General features: G+C 43.5%; 1 protein-coding gene across 3 annotated transcripts in view; it reads right to left on the minus strand.

Moving 5' to 3' along the window:
* Positions 1-148: 148 nt before the first annotated feature.
* The window catches only part of RHBDL2 (rhomboid like 2), a 56978-nt gene continuing 35830 nt past the window's right edge, over positions 149-21296 (minus strand). For 2 of the 3 annotated variants that reach the window (XM_025382201.1, XM_025382182.1), the window contains exons 5-8: positions 10954-11054; positions 8177-8237; positions 2569-2630; positions 149-1014 (exon numbers count right to left, since the gene is read on the minus strand). In XM_025382201.1, coding sequence (XP_025237986.1) covers positions 835-1014; positions 2569-2630; positions 8177-8237; positions 10954-11054 — 404 coding nt within the window. In that variant the 3' untranslated portion in view covers positions 149-834. The remainder of the gene's footprint in view (positions 1015-2568; positions 2631-8176; positions 8238-10953; positions 11055-21296) is intronic. The other variant, XM_025382192.1, reaches the window with a different exon arrangement.

The raw sequence follows: 21296 nt of genomic DNA on the forward strand, positions 1-21296 counted from the left end.
AAAAAAAAAAAAAAAAAAAAAAAAAAAAAAAAACTACCTCTCTGGGTTGTTGATAACATTATCAATAAAGTATGTAAAACACCTCAAACAGTAGTGATCTATCTTCTGAAACAGTGATCTATTTTAAAGTGATTATCAGGAGTCTGACACAGGTATAAAAAGTTTTTATTATCAGCATTGTACAGTATTCATAGATTTTATGAAGCATTCTCCAAAATATATCCTCCAAGGAGAAGTCTGGTTTATAGAATACCATATGCCTGGGAAAGAAAGACCCAATCTCTAGTTTTGTTTTGTTTTTTGAGACGGAGTGTCACTCTATCACCCACGCTGGACTGCAGTGGTGTGATCTCAGCTCACTGCAACCTTCGCCTCCCAGGTTCAAGCAATTCTCCTGCCTCAGTCTCCCAAGTAGCTGGGACTACAGGCACGCAGTACCACACCCAGCTAATTTTTGTATTTTCTTTAGTAGAGACAGGGTTTCACCATATTGGTCAGGCTGGTCTTGAACTCCTGACCTCAGGTGATTTCACCCACCTCAGCCTCCCAAAGTGCTGGGATTACAGGCATGAGCCACCGCTCCTGGCCCCAATCTCCAGTTTTTACTACCCTTCTTTTCTCTCTTCTTCATCCCTTTCTACATTAAGAAGCCTCTTCCTTAAATCCTAAAGTCCTTTTGTAGGCAATCTTTGCAACTGATGAGTTTAATGCTGTTTTTTCCTCTATATAAAGTTGTTAACCTTTGCTGAGACTTCTGTTTCTTCATAGAGTCTTCCTTTTTTTTTCCCCCATCCAGATGGCTCTTTTTATTAATTGGCTTATAATAGGAGCAGGTCAGTTTGCCGGAGATAGGAAAATGTTGAAAAACACAGCAAATAAGACACAAGCTAAATAAGCAGCGATTGCTATCCAAAACCTTGGATCTTTCAGCAGTGCTTTATCAAAGCAGCTAAACACCGTGTAGCCGATGGACATTCCAGCAAATCCACCTGCAACGTGAGCTGCAAAAGACACCTTGGGAGAAAAGGAGAAAATGGAAATAAGTGAAGACAATGCTAATTGTGTATTTCAGTTGCATCTCTCTTATTCAAACACAAATACCATCATAGTCAAACAAGAGTCTTAAAAGTCTAGAGAACTAGGGGTAAGACAAAAGAGACACAAAACTCCATGTGCACAGAGAGAAGGAGATACTCTGAAACATACAAAGCTAAGAAATGTCATTTTCACCCATTCTTAGAGTACAAAAGACAAGAGAGGAGGCCGAGGCGGGCGGATCACAAGGTCAGGAGATCGAGACCACGGTGAAACCCCATCTCTACTAAAAATACAAAAAATTAGCCGGGCGCGGTTGTGGGCGCCTGTAGTCCCAGCTACTCGGGAGGCTGAGGCAGGAGAATGGCGTGAACCCGGGAGGCGGAGCTTGCAGTGAGCCGAGATCGCGCCACTGCACTCCAGCCTGGGCGACAGAGCGAGACTCTGTCTCAAAAAAAAAAAAGACAAGAGAAATTGTTTCTCGTTCTTGATCATCATTGCATTTAAAATAATTCTATATGATGCCAACTAAGAGAATGGTTGAGTTGCCATGAGGGATCTCTATAGCAGCATAATCTGATTGCACATACATGGGGTGTCACATTTAAAACACAAGTAATAACGTACACAACAAATACCCAAACAGAAACTACCAAATTCAAAGATAAATCCCAGCAAAACTGGAAATTTTTGTCAATTTTCTTTATTGTCAGTTTATAGAACTCAAATTTTCATTGCTGTTTTCCAATCTGCTTTTTCGTTTTGTTTTGTTTTTTGAAATGGGGTCTCAACTCTGTCACCCAGGCTGGAGTGCAGTGGCATGATCACAGCTCACTGCAGACTCAACCTCTGAGACTCAAGCAATCCTCCCATCTCAGCTTCCCAAGTAGCTGGGACTACAGGCACATGCCACCATGCCTGGCTAAACCAATCTGCTTTTTATTCTATGTGGACAGGAAAATCCATTCTCTCCTGTTTACTGGGTTTTGTTGTTGTTGTTGTTCTGTTTTGTTGAGATGGAGTCTCACTCTGTCGCCCAGGTTGGAATGCAGTGACGCGATCTCGGTTCACTGCAACCTCCGCCTCCCGGATTCAAGCGATTCTCCGACCTCAGCCTCCCGAGTAGCTGAGATTACAGGTGCCTGCCACCAAGCCCGGATAGTTTTTGTATTTGTAGTAGAGACAGGGTTTCACCATATTGGCCAGGCTGGCCTCGAACTCCTGACCTTGTGATCCACCAGTCTCGGCCTCCCAAAGTGCTGGAATTACAGGTGTGAGCCACTGCGCCCGGCCCTTCTCTCCTGTTTTGGAATAGCTACCAATATGGCAGGTGCAGTGAAGTAGACCCAGTGATTAGGGCTATGAGAGAGTTAAGTAGGAAGAACAATTCAAACGTCTGATTTCCTTAAAAATGTTCTTAACTTCCAAATGGAAATTTGGCTGCCCTAAATCACAGCGTTGTAACCCCTATTTGATAACCCTTTTTGACAGTAAACAAATTTCTATTTTATAAAAGAAAGAAACTGAACTCACCGGAGACCCATCTTCAGGAACAAAGAACCTTCTGTAGAGAGCAAATCCCATGTCTAACACAACTAGAAGGAAAAACACCCTGATAAAGGCTCAGAATCTCCACAATAGTACACCAAATGTTTTTGGTTCCCCTCTAATAATAATAATACTAGCTATCATTCATTGAGACTTAACTCTGTGACAGGTGCTTTTCTACGAGATTTTTTAACTCATTAATCTTCATCACAACCCTATGACGTAGGAACTATCATTATCCCATTTTACAGATTTATTCATCCAACAAGCATTCATTGTCCTCTATGTGTCAGGCATCACTCTAGCTGGTAGATGGGCAGCAGTGGGCAGATCTAGCAGACCTGCCTCATGTAGCTGACAAACTGTTGACGGGTGTGGCGGGGAGTGATTGGCAGGGAGGCAAACAAATAAGTAAAACATACAGTATGTCAAATAGTGCTAAGAGCTATGGAGAAAATACAAAGAGAGGAACAAGAACTAGGAATACCAGATGTCAAGTGTGATTTCCAATAGGGGTATCAAGGAGGATCTCTCTGAGAATATGACGCTGGACAGAGGTAAGGGTCCAAGTCATGCTGCTATTTGACACAAGAGTGTTTCAGAGAGAGGGAAGACCAAGTACAAAGTCCCTAAGCAGGAATATGCCTGGTGTGTTTGAAAAATACCAAAGCAGTTGAGCTGGCTGGATCAGTGGTTTTCAAAGTGGTTTTTACCAAGACCAGCAGTATCAGCTTCACCTGGAAACTTACTAGAAATGAAAACTCTTAAACCCACCCCAGACCTACTGAACCAGAAACCTTGAGGGTGGGACTCAGCTTTCTGTTTTGTTTTTAGAAGGTAAGTTGTACACTCCTTAGCAGATTCCAACTTCCATGGCTGTGTTTTCCAACTACCAACTGTGGTCAAGTTGTTGTTTCCAACAATTTTGTTTTAACGAGACCTCCAGGTGATTCTGGACTAGAGTTAGGGATAAGGGTGTGGGTGATGACATCAAACAGGTAGCAGGGGACAGATTATGTAGGGTCTATATGGGCCATTGTAAGGACTCTTAACTTTTACTGAGTGATAGGAAGTCTTTGAAAGCTCTTGAGCACAGGAGTGGCATGGTACATTTTGTTTGTTTGTTTGTGACAGAGTCTCAACTCTGTTGCCCAGGCTGGAGTGCAGTAGTAAAATCTTGGCTCACTGCAACCTCCACCTCCCAAGTTCAAGCAATTTTCATGCCTCAGCCTCCTGATTAGCTGGGATTATAGACATGTGCCACCACACCTGGCTAATCTTTGTATATGTAGTAGAGACGGGGTTTCACCATGTTGGTCAGGTTGGTCTTGAGCTCTTGAACTCCTGACCTCAGCTGCTCCACCTGCCTGAGCCCCACAAAGTGCTGGGATTACAGGCGCCTGCCACCATGCCCAGTTAATTTTTGTATTTTTAGTAGAGACAAGGTTTCACCGTGTTGACCAGGGTGGTCTCCAACCCTTGAACTTCTGACCTCAGGTGATCCACCCACCTCGGCCTCCCAAAGTGCTGGGATTACAGGCTTAAGTGACTACGCTGGTGGTTTTACAAAGATTATTCTAGCTGCCATATAGGAAGCAGACTATAAGGGAGCAAGAACAGGAACTGGAAGACCAGCTGGAAAAATACTATTGTAGCAATCAAAGTGAAGAAGGATGGTGGCATTTTATACATAAAGAAACCAAGACACCAAGGCTCCACTCTCAGTCATCATGGTAATTGCCTGTAATTACCATCGGGAGTTCTGAAGGTGTCAGGCCATGAAAGCAAATGATTCCATATTCTCCAATAAAACTGTGAGAGCCAGAAGTTAGGCAGTCTTCCAGTAAGTCAGATCTGTGCTGCAAAAGGAGCTTCCGATTTCTTGGCCTAGAAGAACTCTGCCCTATATGTGTAGTGCTAGGAAACATCTCTTGCACCTATTGCATTCCACACCCACCCCCTAATTCCCTGTGCTCTACTTAGTGAGCCACTGTGTCCTAGGAGATGAAAAGACCTAGTCCTTGCCTTTGGGAAAATAGCATCAGGACATGTGTTCTGACTAGATTCCCTTTCAATACTGTATTGATTGATGTTGAAGTCACTGGACAGAAATTGAGGTCGAGGAAGTATTCAATATTCATTTAATTGTAAATGACTATTACAAAGTGCTAGATTAATGAGGCTGTATCATATTGTCTTTTTGTTTTGTTTTGTTTTGTTTTGAGACACAGTCTCACTGTCACCCAGGCTGGAGTGCAGTGGTGCATTCTCAGCTCACTGCAACCTCCGCCTCCTGAGTTTAAGTGATTCTCCTGCCTGAGCCTCTGGAGCAGCTGGAATTACAGGCCATGTCACCACGCCTGGCTAATTTTTGTATTTTTAGTAGAGACAGGGTTTCACCATGAGACCAGGATGGTCTCAATCTCCTGACCTCATGATCCACCCACCTCAGCTTCCCAAAGTGCTGGGATTATAGGAATGAGCTACTGTGCCTAGCCCATATTTTCAATCATCATTTGCATTTCCTGGTCCACATAATAACATGCCCATGGGTCTAGGAAAGTATTTTTAAAAACACTGCCACATAACTGGAAACAGTTACTTTGGTTTAGTCTTCTAGGATAGGAGACCTCCTCTCAGAAAGTCTTTGTAACCATTAGTATGTCAATTTCTCCAACCAGTTTCTCTCCATCTTGCCCCTTCCTATATCTGAGTCTGGCTCTTTCCTCTTTCTGCTTCCTAGGGGACTTTTCTTCTGGGTTGCTGCTGCCTCTAAACTGAGACATGTCTTCCAACCTGAAAATAAGCCCTTACTCCAAGAAGCCAAACCATTGTCCTCATTAAAAATTTGACATTTACTTTAAAAGAGTTGCCTTCATATGAAGTCTGCCGCCCAGACTAGAGTACAGGCCGGGCGCGGTGGCTCAAGCCTGTAATCCCAGCGCTTTGGGAGGCCAAGACGGGCAGATCACGAGGTCAGGAGATCGAGACCATCCTGGCTAACACGGTGAAACCCCGTCTCTACTAAAAAATACAAAAAACTAGCCGGGTGAGGTGGCAGGGGCCTGTAGTTCCAGCTACTCGGGAGGCTGAGGCAGGAGAATGGCATGAACCCGGGAGGCGGAGCTTGCAGTGAGCTGAGATCCGGCCACTGCACTCCAGCCTGGGCGACAGAGCGAGACTCCGTCTCAAAAACAAACAAACAAACAAACAGACTAGAGTACAGTGGCATGATCACGGCTCACTGCAGCCTCGACCTCCCAGGCTCAGGCGAATTCTCCCACCTCAGCCTCCTGAGGAGCTGGAACCACAGGCCCACACCGCAACACCCGACCAATTTTTTTGTAGAGACAGTTTCCCTATGTTGCACAGACTGGTCTTGAACATAGTGCTTGATGAAGGAATGTTTTTTGGCCAACTGCCATTCACAATTAAGAATATTTATAACTTGGCTGGGCACGGTGACTCACAGCTATAATCCCATAACTTTGGGAGGCTGAGGCGAGTAGATCACCTGAGGTCAGGAGTTCGAGACCAGCCTGACCAATATGGTGAAACCCCATCTCTAGTAAAAATACAAAAATAAGCCGGGCATGGTGGCATGCACCTGTAGACAGGAGAGGCTGAGACAGGAGAATTGCTTGAACCGGGAGGCGGAGGTTGCAGTGAGCCAAGATCACGCCACTACACTCCAGCCTGGGCAACAGAGCGAGACTCCGTCTCAAAAAAAAAAAAAGAATATTTACAACTTAAAACAAAATTGTATACATTTCCAAAGAAACATGTTTCAAATACAAATGCATTTATATTTTATTAATCTGGTATATGTTGTAACTCTTCCCATTTTCAATAGTAGGTAAACCAGGCCAAAGAACTTTTGGAAATGAAGCAGACTGACTGAAGACCCCGTATCTTGAGTGACAACCTTTCTGTGCCCAAACAATGTGTCCTCTGATTCTGGGTGTGACCCTGAACAACTGAGGAGGCAGCTCAGCTCCTGCAGCGGCTCTGCTGTCTCCCAGATACTCACTCTCCCTTCTCTTAGGTTTTGAATTTGTTATGAAGAAAAAAATTAAGAATAGTATAAACTACAAACAAGTGAATTATTTTATCTCAGAGTGAAATATTAATGTTCTTACAATTAAATCATCAATAAACTAAAGAGTCCCTTCCCACAGACATAGTTGCCTCTGTTCCTGTAATGGGGATAATTGAACCCTTGATAGAAATTGCAAAATCCTGTTTTCTTACTATGTGGACAGCCAACATCTTAGGCTTTATCAGGTATAACCTCTGCCTTGGCTTTCAGGTCTGACCCCAGGGTCTGTCATTCTTCCACAGCCTTCCAGGTAGAGAAAACTTCAACTGGAGCAGGTCCGTCAACACCAGTTACCACCCCCACCTTTGATCTTGCTTTCTTCCATGCTCTATGGCCTGCTGTCATCTGGAATCTACCTTTACTCTCAGACTCAGCTGCACTTCCATCACCTCTCCAGACAGCATTCTTCCTAACCTCCTTTAGCATGTGATTCGAGAATTCTTGGAGATGTCAAAAGCCACATTAGTCACCCTCTTGGTCTGGGCTTCTTGAACAGTTGCCCGCCACCCCCGCCCCGCCCAGCTCTCTATCATTAATCCTCAACTATCAGCTATCACTCAATACTTATATTCTGGATCAGTTTTTTTTTTTTTTTTAATCTGAAAATTTAGAAATTGAGGAAGAAAAGAGATTATATCAGTGGTTTCCAAGTTTTCCCTTTGCAGACAAAATCACATACAGCTTCCAATATATGAAAAAGTCCAGTATATAAAACATAAGTGAAGCTATTGTGGTTCAAGTAGAGGGGGTGCCTAGGTCTCTATTCTCTTGGCTTCCCCCACTCCATAAAAATACAAAAAGCAAAAATACGTCATGTAGGCATGTCTAAGAACCACCCACGAGAGCCTGTAAAACTCCTTTGTTTAATTCTTTCTGCTTAGTGCTGTAAAGTGGACAATTTTTTTCTAACTGTAGGTTTGCAGTTATTCTCCATGTTAGTGTTTGGGAAATGTGGAAAGGCCTTCTGAAGGCTAAACCAATAACATTGTGAAAATATTGTGTGAGTTGATTATGCAAAATAGGTCATTCTTGTCAAACCCAACTAAATCAGAGTTGAGGGGCTGGGGACAAAAGCACTCAGAGCACACGGCACTGCTCCAACAATTGAATTCTCCACAAGCCCAGCTGCTGAAACTACCTGCTCTAACCATAAGACTAGTTTTACCTAATAGCTGCTGAAACAAATTGAGTCTAAGAATCAGGTCTAAACAACACAAGTCTAAGACTAGTTCTCCCCGCTATCATCACTCACCAACCAGCTCCCAAAGGCTGCTCTAGTGCCAATGAGCTTTCTTTCAATATAATATGTAAAATTTATCTTTCTAATAAACCCTCCAGCCTTTTCTTTTGTACTTCTGACATACCATAGACCTCCCAGGTCTGTGTGCATGCCCCAAATTGCAATTCTGTGATTCCCAAATAAAATGTTTAGAGATTTGTCTCTATATTTTAGTTTCACTTCGACAGTATGAAGTGTTCACAAAACACACTTACTTATCAGGATGATGACCAGCAGTCTGAAAATTCCAAAGGCAGGAATCATTTCTTGAAAATTCTTGCAAAGAGATAAATAATAATTATATAAGCTATCTATGGACAAATGAAACCTCAACTCTATTCCCTCTTCATCTGCTCTTCATTTGAAATAATCTTCCAGTGTCAAATACTTGCAAATCAAAGCATGAGTGTCACAGCCAAGTTTTTAAATGTATTTAGGAAGTACAATGCACTTTGGGGAATAAAATGACAAGATATTTAATTTAATGATATAAATGACACAATTTTGCTAGCCAGAAATAATCTCAATAAAAGTAATATAAAATCAACACTTGTCAATAAATAAATAGATAAATAAATGCTGTTAAACTAAGATTGATGAAATATTCCTAAGATTTTTCATTAATATTCATTTGATATTTCTTCATCCTCTTTCCCAGTAGTATTTAGCAAAGACTTAACTGAGATTTGAGTATTACCTTAATTTTTTGAGGTAATTTCAAAAACATTGAAAATATTCATCAAAAATTATTGCAGGGATTTTTGTGGGGGGGCTCTTGCAGCGGGGGGGTTCTGTGAGGGGAGGTAGAAGACAGGGAGGGTCTCACTCTGTCACCCAGGTTGGAGTGCAGCAATCTATAGCTCACTGCAGCCTCGAACTCCTAGACTCAAGCCTTCCTCCTGTCTGACTCCTGAGTAGCTGGGACTACAGGTGCACGGCAGCACACCTGGCTCACTGTGGGATTTCAGCTTTGGGTCCCTTGCATGTCACTGGCGAACTGCTGAGTGAGACATTTCTAATATAATTTATTGAATTACTTGTCCCTTCCCTTTCAAATTAGTAACTCTCTTCCCAGGGAGTAAAGATGCTGAAATAGGCACGTTTATTCTAAATCAATTATTTTCAAACTCTTGTGACCACGAACTACAGTAAGAAGTACTTTACCTAACAACCCAGTACACACATAAATCAAACAATAACACTGACTTTTTTTTCTTGGGCTTAACTTTTGGCCACAATTCCTTAAAGTGAGTCTACAACCACTAATGGGTTGCAATCTAAAGTTGAAAAAACCACTTTACTTAGTGATTTCTATATTTGGAACAGTTTTATAATTGCTTTACACTTTTCTACGTATAATTTTTTTTTTAATTTTTTTTTGAGATGGAATCTCACTCTGTCGTCCAGGCTGCAGTGCAGTGGCACAATCTTGGCTCACTGCAACCTCCACTTCCCAGGTTCAAGCAATTCTCCTGCCTCAGCCTCCAGAGTAGCTGGGACTACAGGCGCGTGCCAGCACACCCAGCTAATTTTTGTATTTTTAGTAGAGATGGGGTTTCACCATGTTGGCCAGGATGGTCTCGATCTCTTGACCTTGTGATCCGCCCACCTCAGCCTCCCAAAGTGCTGGGATTACAGGCATGAGCCACCACGCCCGGCTTAGAAATTTATCCTACCGAAAAAAAAATAAAATTCACACAAATGCAAAGAGATAAATGCAAAAGAGCTTTTTTTTTTTTTTTTTTTTTTGAGACAGAGTCTCGTTTTGTTGCCAGGCTGGAGGGCAGTAGCGTGATCTCAGCTCACTGCAACCTCCGCCTCCCAGGTTCAAGCCATTCTTCTGCCTCAGCCTCTCAAGTAGCTGGGACTACAGGCACACGCCACCACACCCAGCTAATTTTTGTATTTTTAGTAGAGACGGGGTTTCACCATGTTGGCCAGGATGGCCTCGATCTCTTGACCTCATGATCCACCCACCTCGGCCTCCCACAGTGTTGGGATTACAGGTGTCAGCCACCACACCTGGCCAAGAGCATTTCTTATAGTGTTACTTGTAAACATGAAAAGCAAGAATCACCCCAAATTTTTTTCAATGAGCAATTCATTAAATAAATCATGGTGCATCTATATAGAGGATGCTAGGGAGCAGCTGCTAGGCTGGGAGGATTTCTAAGCACTGACATGGGTAGACAGTCAGGATGCTCTGTGATAAAATGCAGAACAATATAAGGGTGATATCACTGTTATAAGATTAACATTGGTAGGATTTTTAATACATGTAGAAAAAGGTCTGGGCTGCTCTGCCTATGAAGTAGTTGTTCTTTTATTCCTTTACTTTCTTAATAAACTTTGCTTCCTTTAAAAAAATAAAAATAAAACAGGCTGAAAAAAAATATGAAACTGTCAACAATGTCTTTCACTACCCACCCAACTGTTAACAGATACTATATTGAGGACCTTAACTTTCTACTTTTTTATTTAAAATTTTATGCAGTAATCATTACTTTTGAAATCAGAAAAAAAAAATGATAAAATATGAAAGGAAACTAGGTGTGGCGGCTCACGCCTGTAATCCCAGCACTTTGGGAGGCCAACGTGGGTGGATCACTTGAGCCTAGGAGTTCGAAACCAGCCTGGGCAACATGCCGAAACCCTGGCTCTACAAACAATAAAAACATTAGTCAGGCATGGTGGCCCACACCTGTAGTCCCAGCTATTCAGGAGGCTGAGGTGGGAGGATTGCTTGACCCCAGGAGGCAGAAGTGCAGTGAGCCAGTATCACACTACTGCATTCCAGCCTGGGCAATGGCGCAAGACTCTATCTCAGAAAAAAATGAAAGAAAAGGAAGGAAACAAAATGGCATTGCCATACAATTCTCAGAAAAATTAGTGCTCAGTAAATATTGATAAATGAAGATTCATTAAACGAAAGAACAGTTACTGTTTTCTGTTTTTTTAAGAGACCCGTGGACTCCATCCCCGTGGTTCTTACCACCAGAACATTCATAAAATAGCCTCCCATCAGAGCATAGACTCCTCCTGAAGCTCCCACAAGATATCTGAGTGGGTCAAAGATGGAGCTGGCAAGGGACCCTAAAGAAATAAAACACAAAGGATCAGACATGACTATATGGATCAGGAAAGATAAATCTTTCTAATCTAAGGTAGACATTTGGGAAATTTGGCCTATTATATTAGCAAGCAACAAATCTATTTTGTCCCTTTCATACCATAGAAGTATAGCTGTATATGCTAACCACCACAGTGTTTCTGAAAACATTGAATGTTCATTAGAACAGCAACATAACAGTAACAATGGAGAATTGTCTGGAGCCAGAATTACCACCAGTGTGATTTGTGGAAGTTAGTTAACTTTTCTGTATCTCAGTTTCCCTACCTGCAAAATGGGGCTATTAACAGAACTTACCTCAATGGATTGTCAGGGTAAGTAAATGAGTTGATGTATGTTTCGTGCTTAGAATACTGCCTGATGTGTATTATATATTTGTTAGCTATTCAGTTGGTGCAAAAGTAATTGCGGTTTTGCCATCACTTTTAAGGGCAAAAACCGCAATTATTTTTGCCTCAACCTAATATTATTGCAAAATATCCTATGTTTAGTCAAAACACCTGAGACAATCCAACATGTTACTATCTAATGGCTATCTTTCTCAATGAGCCATAATGTGCCCTCAGAATCCTTCTCAACATACCGTCCAATCAGATTCCCCAAGCAAGATGAATCCTATTTGCTAAACTCATCCTACATTTGCTGGACCAAAACAAAGCTTTACAAACCACCTTATGCAAAGACTAAAATATTCTCTCTACACTGCTTAGTTCTATTACTTGGTCTATTCGTTTCAAGGCCGTCTTTCATTTCCTTAGTATATAATACAATACAATACCTACTTTGTGCAAGAAAAAGTGTCTGTCCTTAGTAACTTTACAAAAAGGTGAACAAATGACTATTATAAAGTGCAAAATATAACAACTACTATGACGAAAATAAATTTATTGTAGGAGCACTTAGGAAGGAGTGATTTTCTAGGCAGAAGGCTGGAGTCCTTGCTACTCTGAGGAGGAGGAGATAACATTTTGATTAAACTTTGAAGAATCTTTAAAATTTGGCCAGACATGGCGGCTCACTCCTGTAATCTCAGTGCTTTGGGAGGCTCAGGCAGGAGGATTGCTTGAGGCCAAGAAGTCAGGAGTCCGAGACCAACCTGGGCTACAGAGTGAGACCCGTCTCCAAAAATATAAGAAAAATATTAGCCAAGCATGGTGGTACATGCTTGTGGTCCTTGCTACTCAAGAGGCTGAGCTGATAGGATCACTTGAGCCCAGGAGATTGAGGCTGCAGTGAGCTATGATCATGCCACTGCACTCCAGCCTGGGTGACGGAGGAAGACCTCCCTGCTCATTCCCACATACAAAAGGATTGGATCAGAAAAACAAAAGAGAAGAAGGTATTCAGGACTTGGAGAACTGTACAAGCAATGGCATAGAAACAGGTATATGGAAGACTGAAGATCAGTGAGAAGTAGTCCAGTAGGCCGGGAGTGGTGGCTCACGCCTGTAATCCCAGCACTTTAGGAGGCCATGGCAGGTGGATCGCCTGAGCTCAGGAGTTCGAGACCAGCATGGGCAACATGGTGAAATCCCGTCTCTACTAAAAATACAAAAATTAGCCGGGTGTGATGGCAGGCACCTGTAATCCCAGCTATTTGGGAGGCTGAGGCAGGAGAATAGCATGAACCCTGGAGGTGGAGGTTGCAGTGAGCTGAGATCACGCCACTGCACTCCAGCCTGGGCAACAAGAGTTAGACTCCGTCTCAAAAAAATTGGAAAAAAATATATATATACAGGGCCGTGCACGGTGGCTCGTGCCTGTAATCCCAGCACTTTGGGAGGCCGAGGCAGGCGGATCACAAGGTCAGGAGATGGAGACCATCCTGGCTAACAGTGAAACCCCATCTCTACTAAAAATACAAAAAATTAGCTGGGCGTGGTGGCGGGCGCCTGTAGTCCCAGCTATTCGGGAGGCTAAGGCAGGAGAATGGCATGAACCCAGGAGGCGGAGCTTGCAGTGAGCCAAGAACATGCCGCTGCACTCCAGCCTGGGCAACAGAGCGAGACTCCATCTAAAAAAAAAAAAAGTTAGCTGGTTGTGGTGGCACGTGCCTGTAATTCCAACTACTGGAGAGTCTGAGGCACGAGAATCACTTGAACCCAGAAGGCAGAGGTTGCAGGGAGCCGAGATCACACCACTGCACTCCAACCTGGTGACAGAATGAGACTCTGTTTCAAAAAAAAAAGAAGAAGAAGTAGTCCAGAGCAACTTAGAGCAATGATTCTCAAATGCTAACCTATAGACTAGGGCTGGGGTGATTGTATCATAATCATATGAGAAATTTATTTTTAAAATAGATACAAATGTCTACTTCTGACCATGATAAGGTAACAAGAATAGGATTTGCTGTCTCACTTGAAAAAGCCAAAAGCACTGGATAACATATATGAAAGAATGGTCTTCAAGATACTACACCTCAGAAAACAAAACCAATAAACCCTTAGAGACAGGGAATCAGTTATTAATAGGTGAGTTATCTGATTGCCCAGGTACTACCTTGAGGGAAATTACAGAATACAGTGCATGAAGCAGGAACCCAGGCAGATCTCAGCAAATTTTAAGTTGATGAGATGAAGTTTAGAGTCCAGATAGATCTGGACTGCTAGAGTTTATAAGACAGGGTACCACAGAGCAGAAAGCTGCATACAGAAAACTCTAGAAAGGAGCATGCAAGGAAATTACCCAAGCCAAGGAAAGAACCACCAAAAATGAAGTGGGAAGACTACCTGTTGCTTACACAGCACCAGAGAGGCTAAGTAACTTTCTGTACTGGAAAACTCTTGTTTGCACGCATCATAAGTCTGGGCATTGTATGACACGTAAGTTACACCTCAATCTTAAAATGTGTCAGGACAAAACCACACGCTGCAGAGGGACAGGGCTCCACCACCAGTTACTCACTTCCCTTGAAACAGAAGCTCAAGTATGAGTAGTGTTCTGTGGCTAAGCTTGTTTTCCCTCCTTTCTGACTTCTAGGAATGATCCTTGTTCTGAACAGGATTTGAGGTAATGTAGGAAACTGCTCTCAATACAGAATTTTTAACTTGATGAAAAAATTGGAAAGAAGGGAAATCAGAGTAAGAAAATCAAGTGTGATCAGTATGAAGTTAGCATACAGGCCGGGCGCGGTGGCTCAAGCCTGTAATCCCAGCACTTTGGGAGGCCGAGGCGGGTGGATCACGAGGTCAGGAGATCGAGACCATCCTGGCGAACACGGTGAAACCCCGTCTCTACTAAAAAATACAAAAAACTAGCCGGGCAAGGTGGCGGGCGCCTGTAGTCCCAGCTACTCGGGAGGCTGAGGCAGGAGAATGGCGGGAACCCGGGAGGCGGAGCTTGCAGTGAGCTGAGATCCGGCCACAGCACTCCAGCCTGGGCGGCAGAGCGAGACTCCGTCTCAAAAAAAAAAAAAGAAGTTAGCATACAAAGGAAGTGCAGCAAGGCCCAGGCACCCGCTGAGAAGGGACTCAGGCGACAGCCAGAGGGGGGCCAGGCAATCAGGGGCATGTCACTAAGGTCAAAGGTGGGGCAGACCTTGGTCCCCTGCCCCCGTGGCCACCTTACCCAGGCCACCCCAATAGCATGAACTGTCCTACAAGGTCACCATACCTAGGGAAGATGGGGGGCGGTTTCTCAATGCTGGTGTTTGGTGAGCTCAAGAGTGCTCAGCCTTTACCGTCCTCCCTAACAGGCATCTGGGGCACAGGGATGCTGACCCTTGAACTCCTAACTGGGATTGGAATTCAGGTCCCTTGGGAACACTGGGCACCTAGGAACATGAGGGCAGGACTGGCAACAGCCAGGTTTCCCTTAGAAACAGACTGGTTGAATTAATGAACTGAACAAATGAACCGATGTGTTTTGCCCCAGAGAAAAATGAGCTTTGCCCTGGGTGGAGTGATTGCCTTTGAAAAGCCATCAAGGCCACCTGCCAACAGCCGAGAGCTGAGCTGCTGTGTTCCTGGCTGACTCTGGCCCTTCCAGTCCTCCTCTGGGTCTGCCCTAGTCCTGCAAGCTCATGGCCAGGGTGATAATGATGGCGGCAACACCATGGTCCTCGCTGCCCTTCCTGGGGCAGGAGGGCCCCAAGGACTGATAAGCCAAATCCAGGGCTGCCCTCCACTGCTTTTCTGCCCTGCGACTTTTCTCTAGGTCCTTTCCTCCAAGCAATGTGGGGATGTGTACTGGAAAATGCCATAATTAATGAGTGTTACATAGAGTACACAAAAGGGTCCAGTGGTAGGAATAATTACCTTTTTACCAAAAAGAATCAAACTGCTTCCAAGTAACATAACTGAGTTACAGAACAAATCTAAAAAGTATTTATGGCCTGGCACGGTGGTTCATACCTGTAATCCCAGCACTTTGGAAGGCCAAGGCGGGTAGATCACTTGAGGTCAGGAGTTCAAAAGCAGCCTGACCAACATGGTGAAACCCCTTCTCTACTAAAAATACAAAAATCAGCCGGGCATGGTGGTGTGCACCTGTAATCCTAGCTACTCGGGAGGCTGAGACACAAGAACCCCTTGGGCCAAGTGCAGTGGCTCACGCCTGTAATCCCAGCACTTTGGTAGGCCAAAGCAGGTGGATCATTAAGGTCAGGCGTTTGAGACCAGCCTGGCCAACATGGTGAAACCCCATCTCCACTAAAAACACAAAAATTAGCTGGGCATGGTGGCACACGCCTGTAATCCCAGTTACTTGGAAGACTGAGGCGGGAGAATTGCTTGAGCCTGGGAGGTGGAGGTTGCAGTGAGCCGAGATCCACCACTACACTCCAGCCCGGGTGACAAGAGTTAGACTCTGTCTCAAAAAATAAATAAAAGAATCACTTGAACCTGGAAGACGGAGGTTGCAGTGAGCCAAGACTGTGCCACAGCACTCCAGCCTGGATGACAGAATAAGACTCTATCTCAAAAAAAATAAGTAAATAAACAAAAATAAAAAATAAAAAGTATTGGCCGTGCACAGTGGCTCATGCCTGTAATCCCAGCACTTTGGGAGGTAAAGGCAGGCAGATCACTTGAGGTCAGGAGTTCAAGACCAGCCTGACCAACATAGCAAACCCTGTCTCTACTAAAAATACAAAATTTAACCAGGCAGTGGTGGCACATATCTGTAGTCCCAGCTACTTGGGAGGCTGAGGCAAGAGAATCGCTTGAACCTAGGAGGCAGAGGCTGCAGTGAGCCAAGATCACACCACTGCACTCCAGTCTGGGTGACAGAGCAAGACTCCATCTCTAAATAAATAAATATTTAAAAATTTAAAAAGTATTTATAGGAACACAAAAATACGCACCATCCAACTAGATAAAATGTCTAGCATCCAATCAAAAATTATCAGGTATATTGTCAGGTACAGTGGCTCACACCTGTAATCCCAGCACTTTGGGAGGCCAAGGCAGGCAGATCTCCTGAGGTCGGGCCTCGCCAACATGGTGCAACCCCGTCCCTACTAAAAATACAAAAATTAGCTGGGCTTGCTGGCGGGCACCTGTAATCCCAGCTACTCTGGAGGCTGAGACAGGAGAAATGCTTGAACCCAGGAGGCGGAGGTTGCAGTGAACCAAGATCATGCCATTGCACTCCAGCCTGGACAACAGAGCAAGACTCTGTCGAAAAAAAGAAAGAGGGGTGGGGGGAGAGAGAGGAGAGGAGAGAAGAGGAGAGGAGAGGAGAGGAGAGGAGAGGAGAGGAGAGGAGAGGAGNNNNGGGGGAGAGGAGAGGAGAGGAGAGGAGAGGAGAGGAGAGGAGAGGAGAGGAGAAATTTAAAAATAAATAAATAAATAAATGGACCGGGCATGGTGGCTCATGCTTATAATCCCAGCACTTTGGGAGGCCGAGGCCAGTGGATCACCTGAGGTCAGGAGTTTGAGACCAGCCTGGCCAGCATGATAAAACGCTGTCTCTACTAAAAATACAAAAATTAGCCGGGTATGGTGGCACATGCCTGTAGTCCCAGCTACTTGGGAGACTGAGGCAGGAGAATAGCTTGAACCCAGTGGAGGTTGCAGTGAGCCGAGATTGCACCACTGCACTCCAGCCTGGGTGACAGAGCGAGACTCCATCTCAAAAAACAAAAATAAATAAATAAACAAAGCAAAAACTGATAGAACCACAGGAGAAACAGACAAATGCATTACTATAATCAGAGATTTCAATAATCCTCTCTCAATAATCTATAGAAAAAGTAGACAGAAAATCAGAAGACAACATAGTCAACCAAATGGACCTAATTGACATTTATACAATATTCTACCCAACAACAGATCACACATTATTTTCAAATGTACAAAGAACACTTCCCAACATAGGCCATATTCTGGACCATAAAACAAATCTTAAAACATTTAAAAGGATTCAAATCATACAAAGTTTGTTCTCTAACCACAGTTTTTTTCCTTTTTTTTTTTTTAGACGGAATCTTGCTCTGAAGCCCAGGCTGGAGTGCAGTGGCGTGATCACAGCTCACTGAAGCCTCGACTTCCCAGGCTCAGGTGATTTTCCTACTTCAGCCTCCTGAATAGCTGGGACTATAGGTGTGCACCACCAAGCTAATTTTTGTTTTTGTTTTTTTTAATTTTTTTTATTTTTTAAATTATTATTATTATTATTATTATTGAGATGGAGTCTCGCTCTTTTACCCAAGCTGGAGTACAGTGGCACAATCTCAGCTCACTGTAACCTCTGCCTCCCGGGTTCAAGCGATTCTCCTGCCTTAGCCTCCTGAGTAGCTTGAATTACAGGTGCGCAACACCACCTTGCTAATTTTTTTGTATTTTTAATAGAGACGAGGTTTCACCATGTTGGTCAGGCTGGTCTCGAACTTCTGACCTGATGACCCGCCCACTTCAGCCTCCCAAAGTGCTAGGATTACAGGCGTGAGCCACTGCACCTGACCTTTGTTATTTTTTAAAGATGGGGTTTAACCATGTTGCCCAGTCTGGTCTTGAACTCCTGGGCTCAAGTGATCTGCCCACCTCAGCCTCCCAAAGTGCTACAGGCGTGAGCCACCATGCCCAGCCTCTAAACACAGTTAAACTAGATATTAACTATAGAACATCTTTGGAAAAATACACAAATATTTGAAAACTAAATAACACATTTTAAATAACCCATGTGTCAAAGAAAACATCAAAAGGGAAATTAGCAAGTACAGACAACATAATAATCTATGTAGAAAATCTAATGGAATCTACAAAAAGCTTCTAGAAGTAATAAGTGAGTTTAGCAAGGTTGGAAGACACAAGATCTATACACAAAATATACCAAAAAAAATTATATTTTCATGTGGTACAATGAAGAATGAGAAATAGAAATTTTTTTTTTTTTTGAGATAGAGTTTCGCTCTTGTCACCCAGGCTAGAGTGCAATGGCACTATCTCAGCTCACTGCAACCTCCGCCTCCTGGGTTCAAGCCATTCTCCTACCTCAGCCTCCTAAGTAGCTGGGATTACAGGCCCCCGCCACCACGCCCAGCTAATTTTTGTCTTTTTAGTAGAGACGGGGTTTCACTATGTTGGCCAGGCTGGTCTCGAACTCCTGACCTCAGGCGATCCACCTGCCTCGGCCTCCCAAAGTGCTGGGATTACAGGCATGAGCCACCATGCCTGGCTGAGAAATAGAAATTTTAAAAACATTACCATTTGTAATATGTCAAAAATATGACATATATAGAGATAAATCTGACCAAAAGTTCTGCAAGACATAAACACTGAAAACTGAAAAACATGCTGAGAGGAATTTTGAAAGACCGAAATAAATAGAAAGGTATACCTTGTTCAACATGGGTTGGAAGATTCAATACTGTTAAAATGTCAGTTTTCCCCAAGTTGATCTATAGATTCAATGCAATCCAAATCCCAGCAGATTTTTTTTTTTTAGAAACTGACAAACTAAGTTATATGGAAATGCAAAGGATTTAGAATAACCACAAAAATTGTGAAAAAGAGTAAAGTTGGAGTGGTAGCCCTTCCTGATTTCATGACTAACAAGTCATGAAAACTACAGTAACCAAGATATGTGGTATTGGTGTAAAGATATACAAATACATAAGTGGAACAGAATAGAACCTCCAGAGATTAACACACTCATATATACAAACAACGACTTCAACAAAGATACAAAAGCAATTCGTATTTTCAACAAAGATACTAAAGCAATTCAATGGAAAAAGGACTGTCTTTTCAACAAATGATGTTAGAACAGACATCCACATGACTTCAGTCCTTTCCTTGCAAAACAAAAAACCAGACGATACACCTAAATGGAAAGCCTAAAAATAAAACTTCTAGGAAAGAACATAGAAGAAATCTTGGTGATTTTGTGTTAGGTAAAAATTATTTGATACGGGCTGGGCGTGGTGGCTCATGCCTGTAATCCCAGCACTTTGGGAGGCCAAGGTGGGTGAATCACGAGGTCAGGAGTTCGAGACCAGTCTGACCAACATAGTGAAACTCCATCTCTACTAAAAATACAAAAAACGGCCGGGTGCGGTGGCTCACGCCTGTAATCCCAGCACTTTGGGAGGCCGAGACGGGCGGATCACGAGGTCAGGAGATCGAGACCATCCTGGCTAACACGGTGAAACCCCGTCTCTACTAAAAATACAAGAAAATTAGCCAGGCGAGGTGGTGGGCGCCTGTAGTCCCAGCTACTTGGGAGGCTGAGGCAGGAGAATGGCGTGAACCCGGGGGGGCGGAGCTTGCAGTGAGCCGAGATCGCGCCACTGCACTCCAGCCTGGGGCACAGAGCAAGACTCCGTCTCAAAAAAAAAAAAAAAAAAATACAAAAAACATTAACTGGGTGTGGTACTGCATGCCTGTAATCCCAAGTACTCGGAGGCTGAGGCACAAGAATTGCTTGAACCTGGGAGGTGGAGGTTGCAGTGAGCCAAGATCATGCCACTTCACTCCAGCCTGGGTGACAGAGACTGTCTCAAGATAAAAGAAACAAAAACGACTGGGCACAGTGGCTCAGGCTGGGCATGGTTGCTCACGCCTCTAATCCCAGCACTTTGGGAGGCCAAGACAGGTGGATCATGAGGTCAGGAGTTTGAGACCAGCCTGGCAAACATAATGAAACCCTGTCTCTACTAAAAATACAAAAAAATTAGCCAGGCATGGTGGCGGGCACCTGTAATCCCGGCTACTTGGGAGTCTGGAGCAGGAGAATTGCTTGAATCCAGGAGGCAAAGGTTGCAGTGAGCCGAGATCACTCCATTGCACTCCAGCTCGGGCAACAGTGTTAGACTCCAACCCCCCCAAAAAACAAACTTACAGCTAACATTACACTTTGTGGCGAAAGACTAATTGCTTTCTGCCTAAGTTTGGAAACAAGGCAAGAACATCTGTTCTCTTCACTCTTAATCAGCATAGTGCTTGAAGTGCTAGCCAACACAATAAGGCAAGAAAAAGAAACAAAAGGCATACAGATTGGAAAGGAAGAAATAAACTGTCCCTATTTATAGATGACATGATGATTTGCAGATGACATGAAAAATCCCAAGGAATCTAAAACAAAACAAAAACCCTACTACTAAGTGAGTTCAGCAAGGTTGCAAGCTATAAGAAATAACATGCACAGGCCGGGTGTGGTGGCTCATGCCTATAATCCCAACACTTTGGAAGGCCGAGGTGGGCGGATCACGGGTCAGGAGATCAAGACCATCCTGGCTAACACAGTGAAACCCTGTCTCTACTAAAACTACAAAAAATTAGCCAGGTGTGGTGACAGGTGCCTGTAGTCCCAGCTACTCGGGTGGCTGAGGCAGGAGAATGGCGTGATCCTGGGAGGCAGAGCTTGCAGTGAGCGGAGATCGCGCCACTGCACTCCAGCCTGGCCGACAGAGTGAGACTCCATCTCAAAAAAAAAAAAAGAATAATATGCACAAATCAATTGTGTTTCTGTATACTAGCAATGAACATATGGACACTGAAATTTAAAATACAACACCATTTAGGAGATATAAATAAAAGACACTCTTCATAGATTGAAACACTCAATATAGAAAATATATCAGTTCTCCCCAAATTGATGTACAGATTTAAAGCAACTCCTATCAAAATTCCAACAAGAATTTCTATAGCTATAAACAGAATTATTCTAATGCTTATATGGAAAGGCAAAGGAATTAAAGAATAAAGTGGGAGGAATCATTCTCATTTCAAAACTTATTATATAGCTACAGTAAGCAAGCCTAT

The sequence above is a fragment of the Theropithecus gelada genome, chromosome 1, assembly GCF_003255815.1.
Source record: "Theropithecus gelada isolate Dixy chromosome 1, Tgel_1.0, whole genome shotgun sequence".
Taxonomy (NCBI): Eukaryota; Metazoa; Chordata; class Mammalia; order Primates; family Cercopithecidae; genus Theropithecus; species Theropithecus gelada.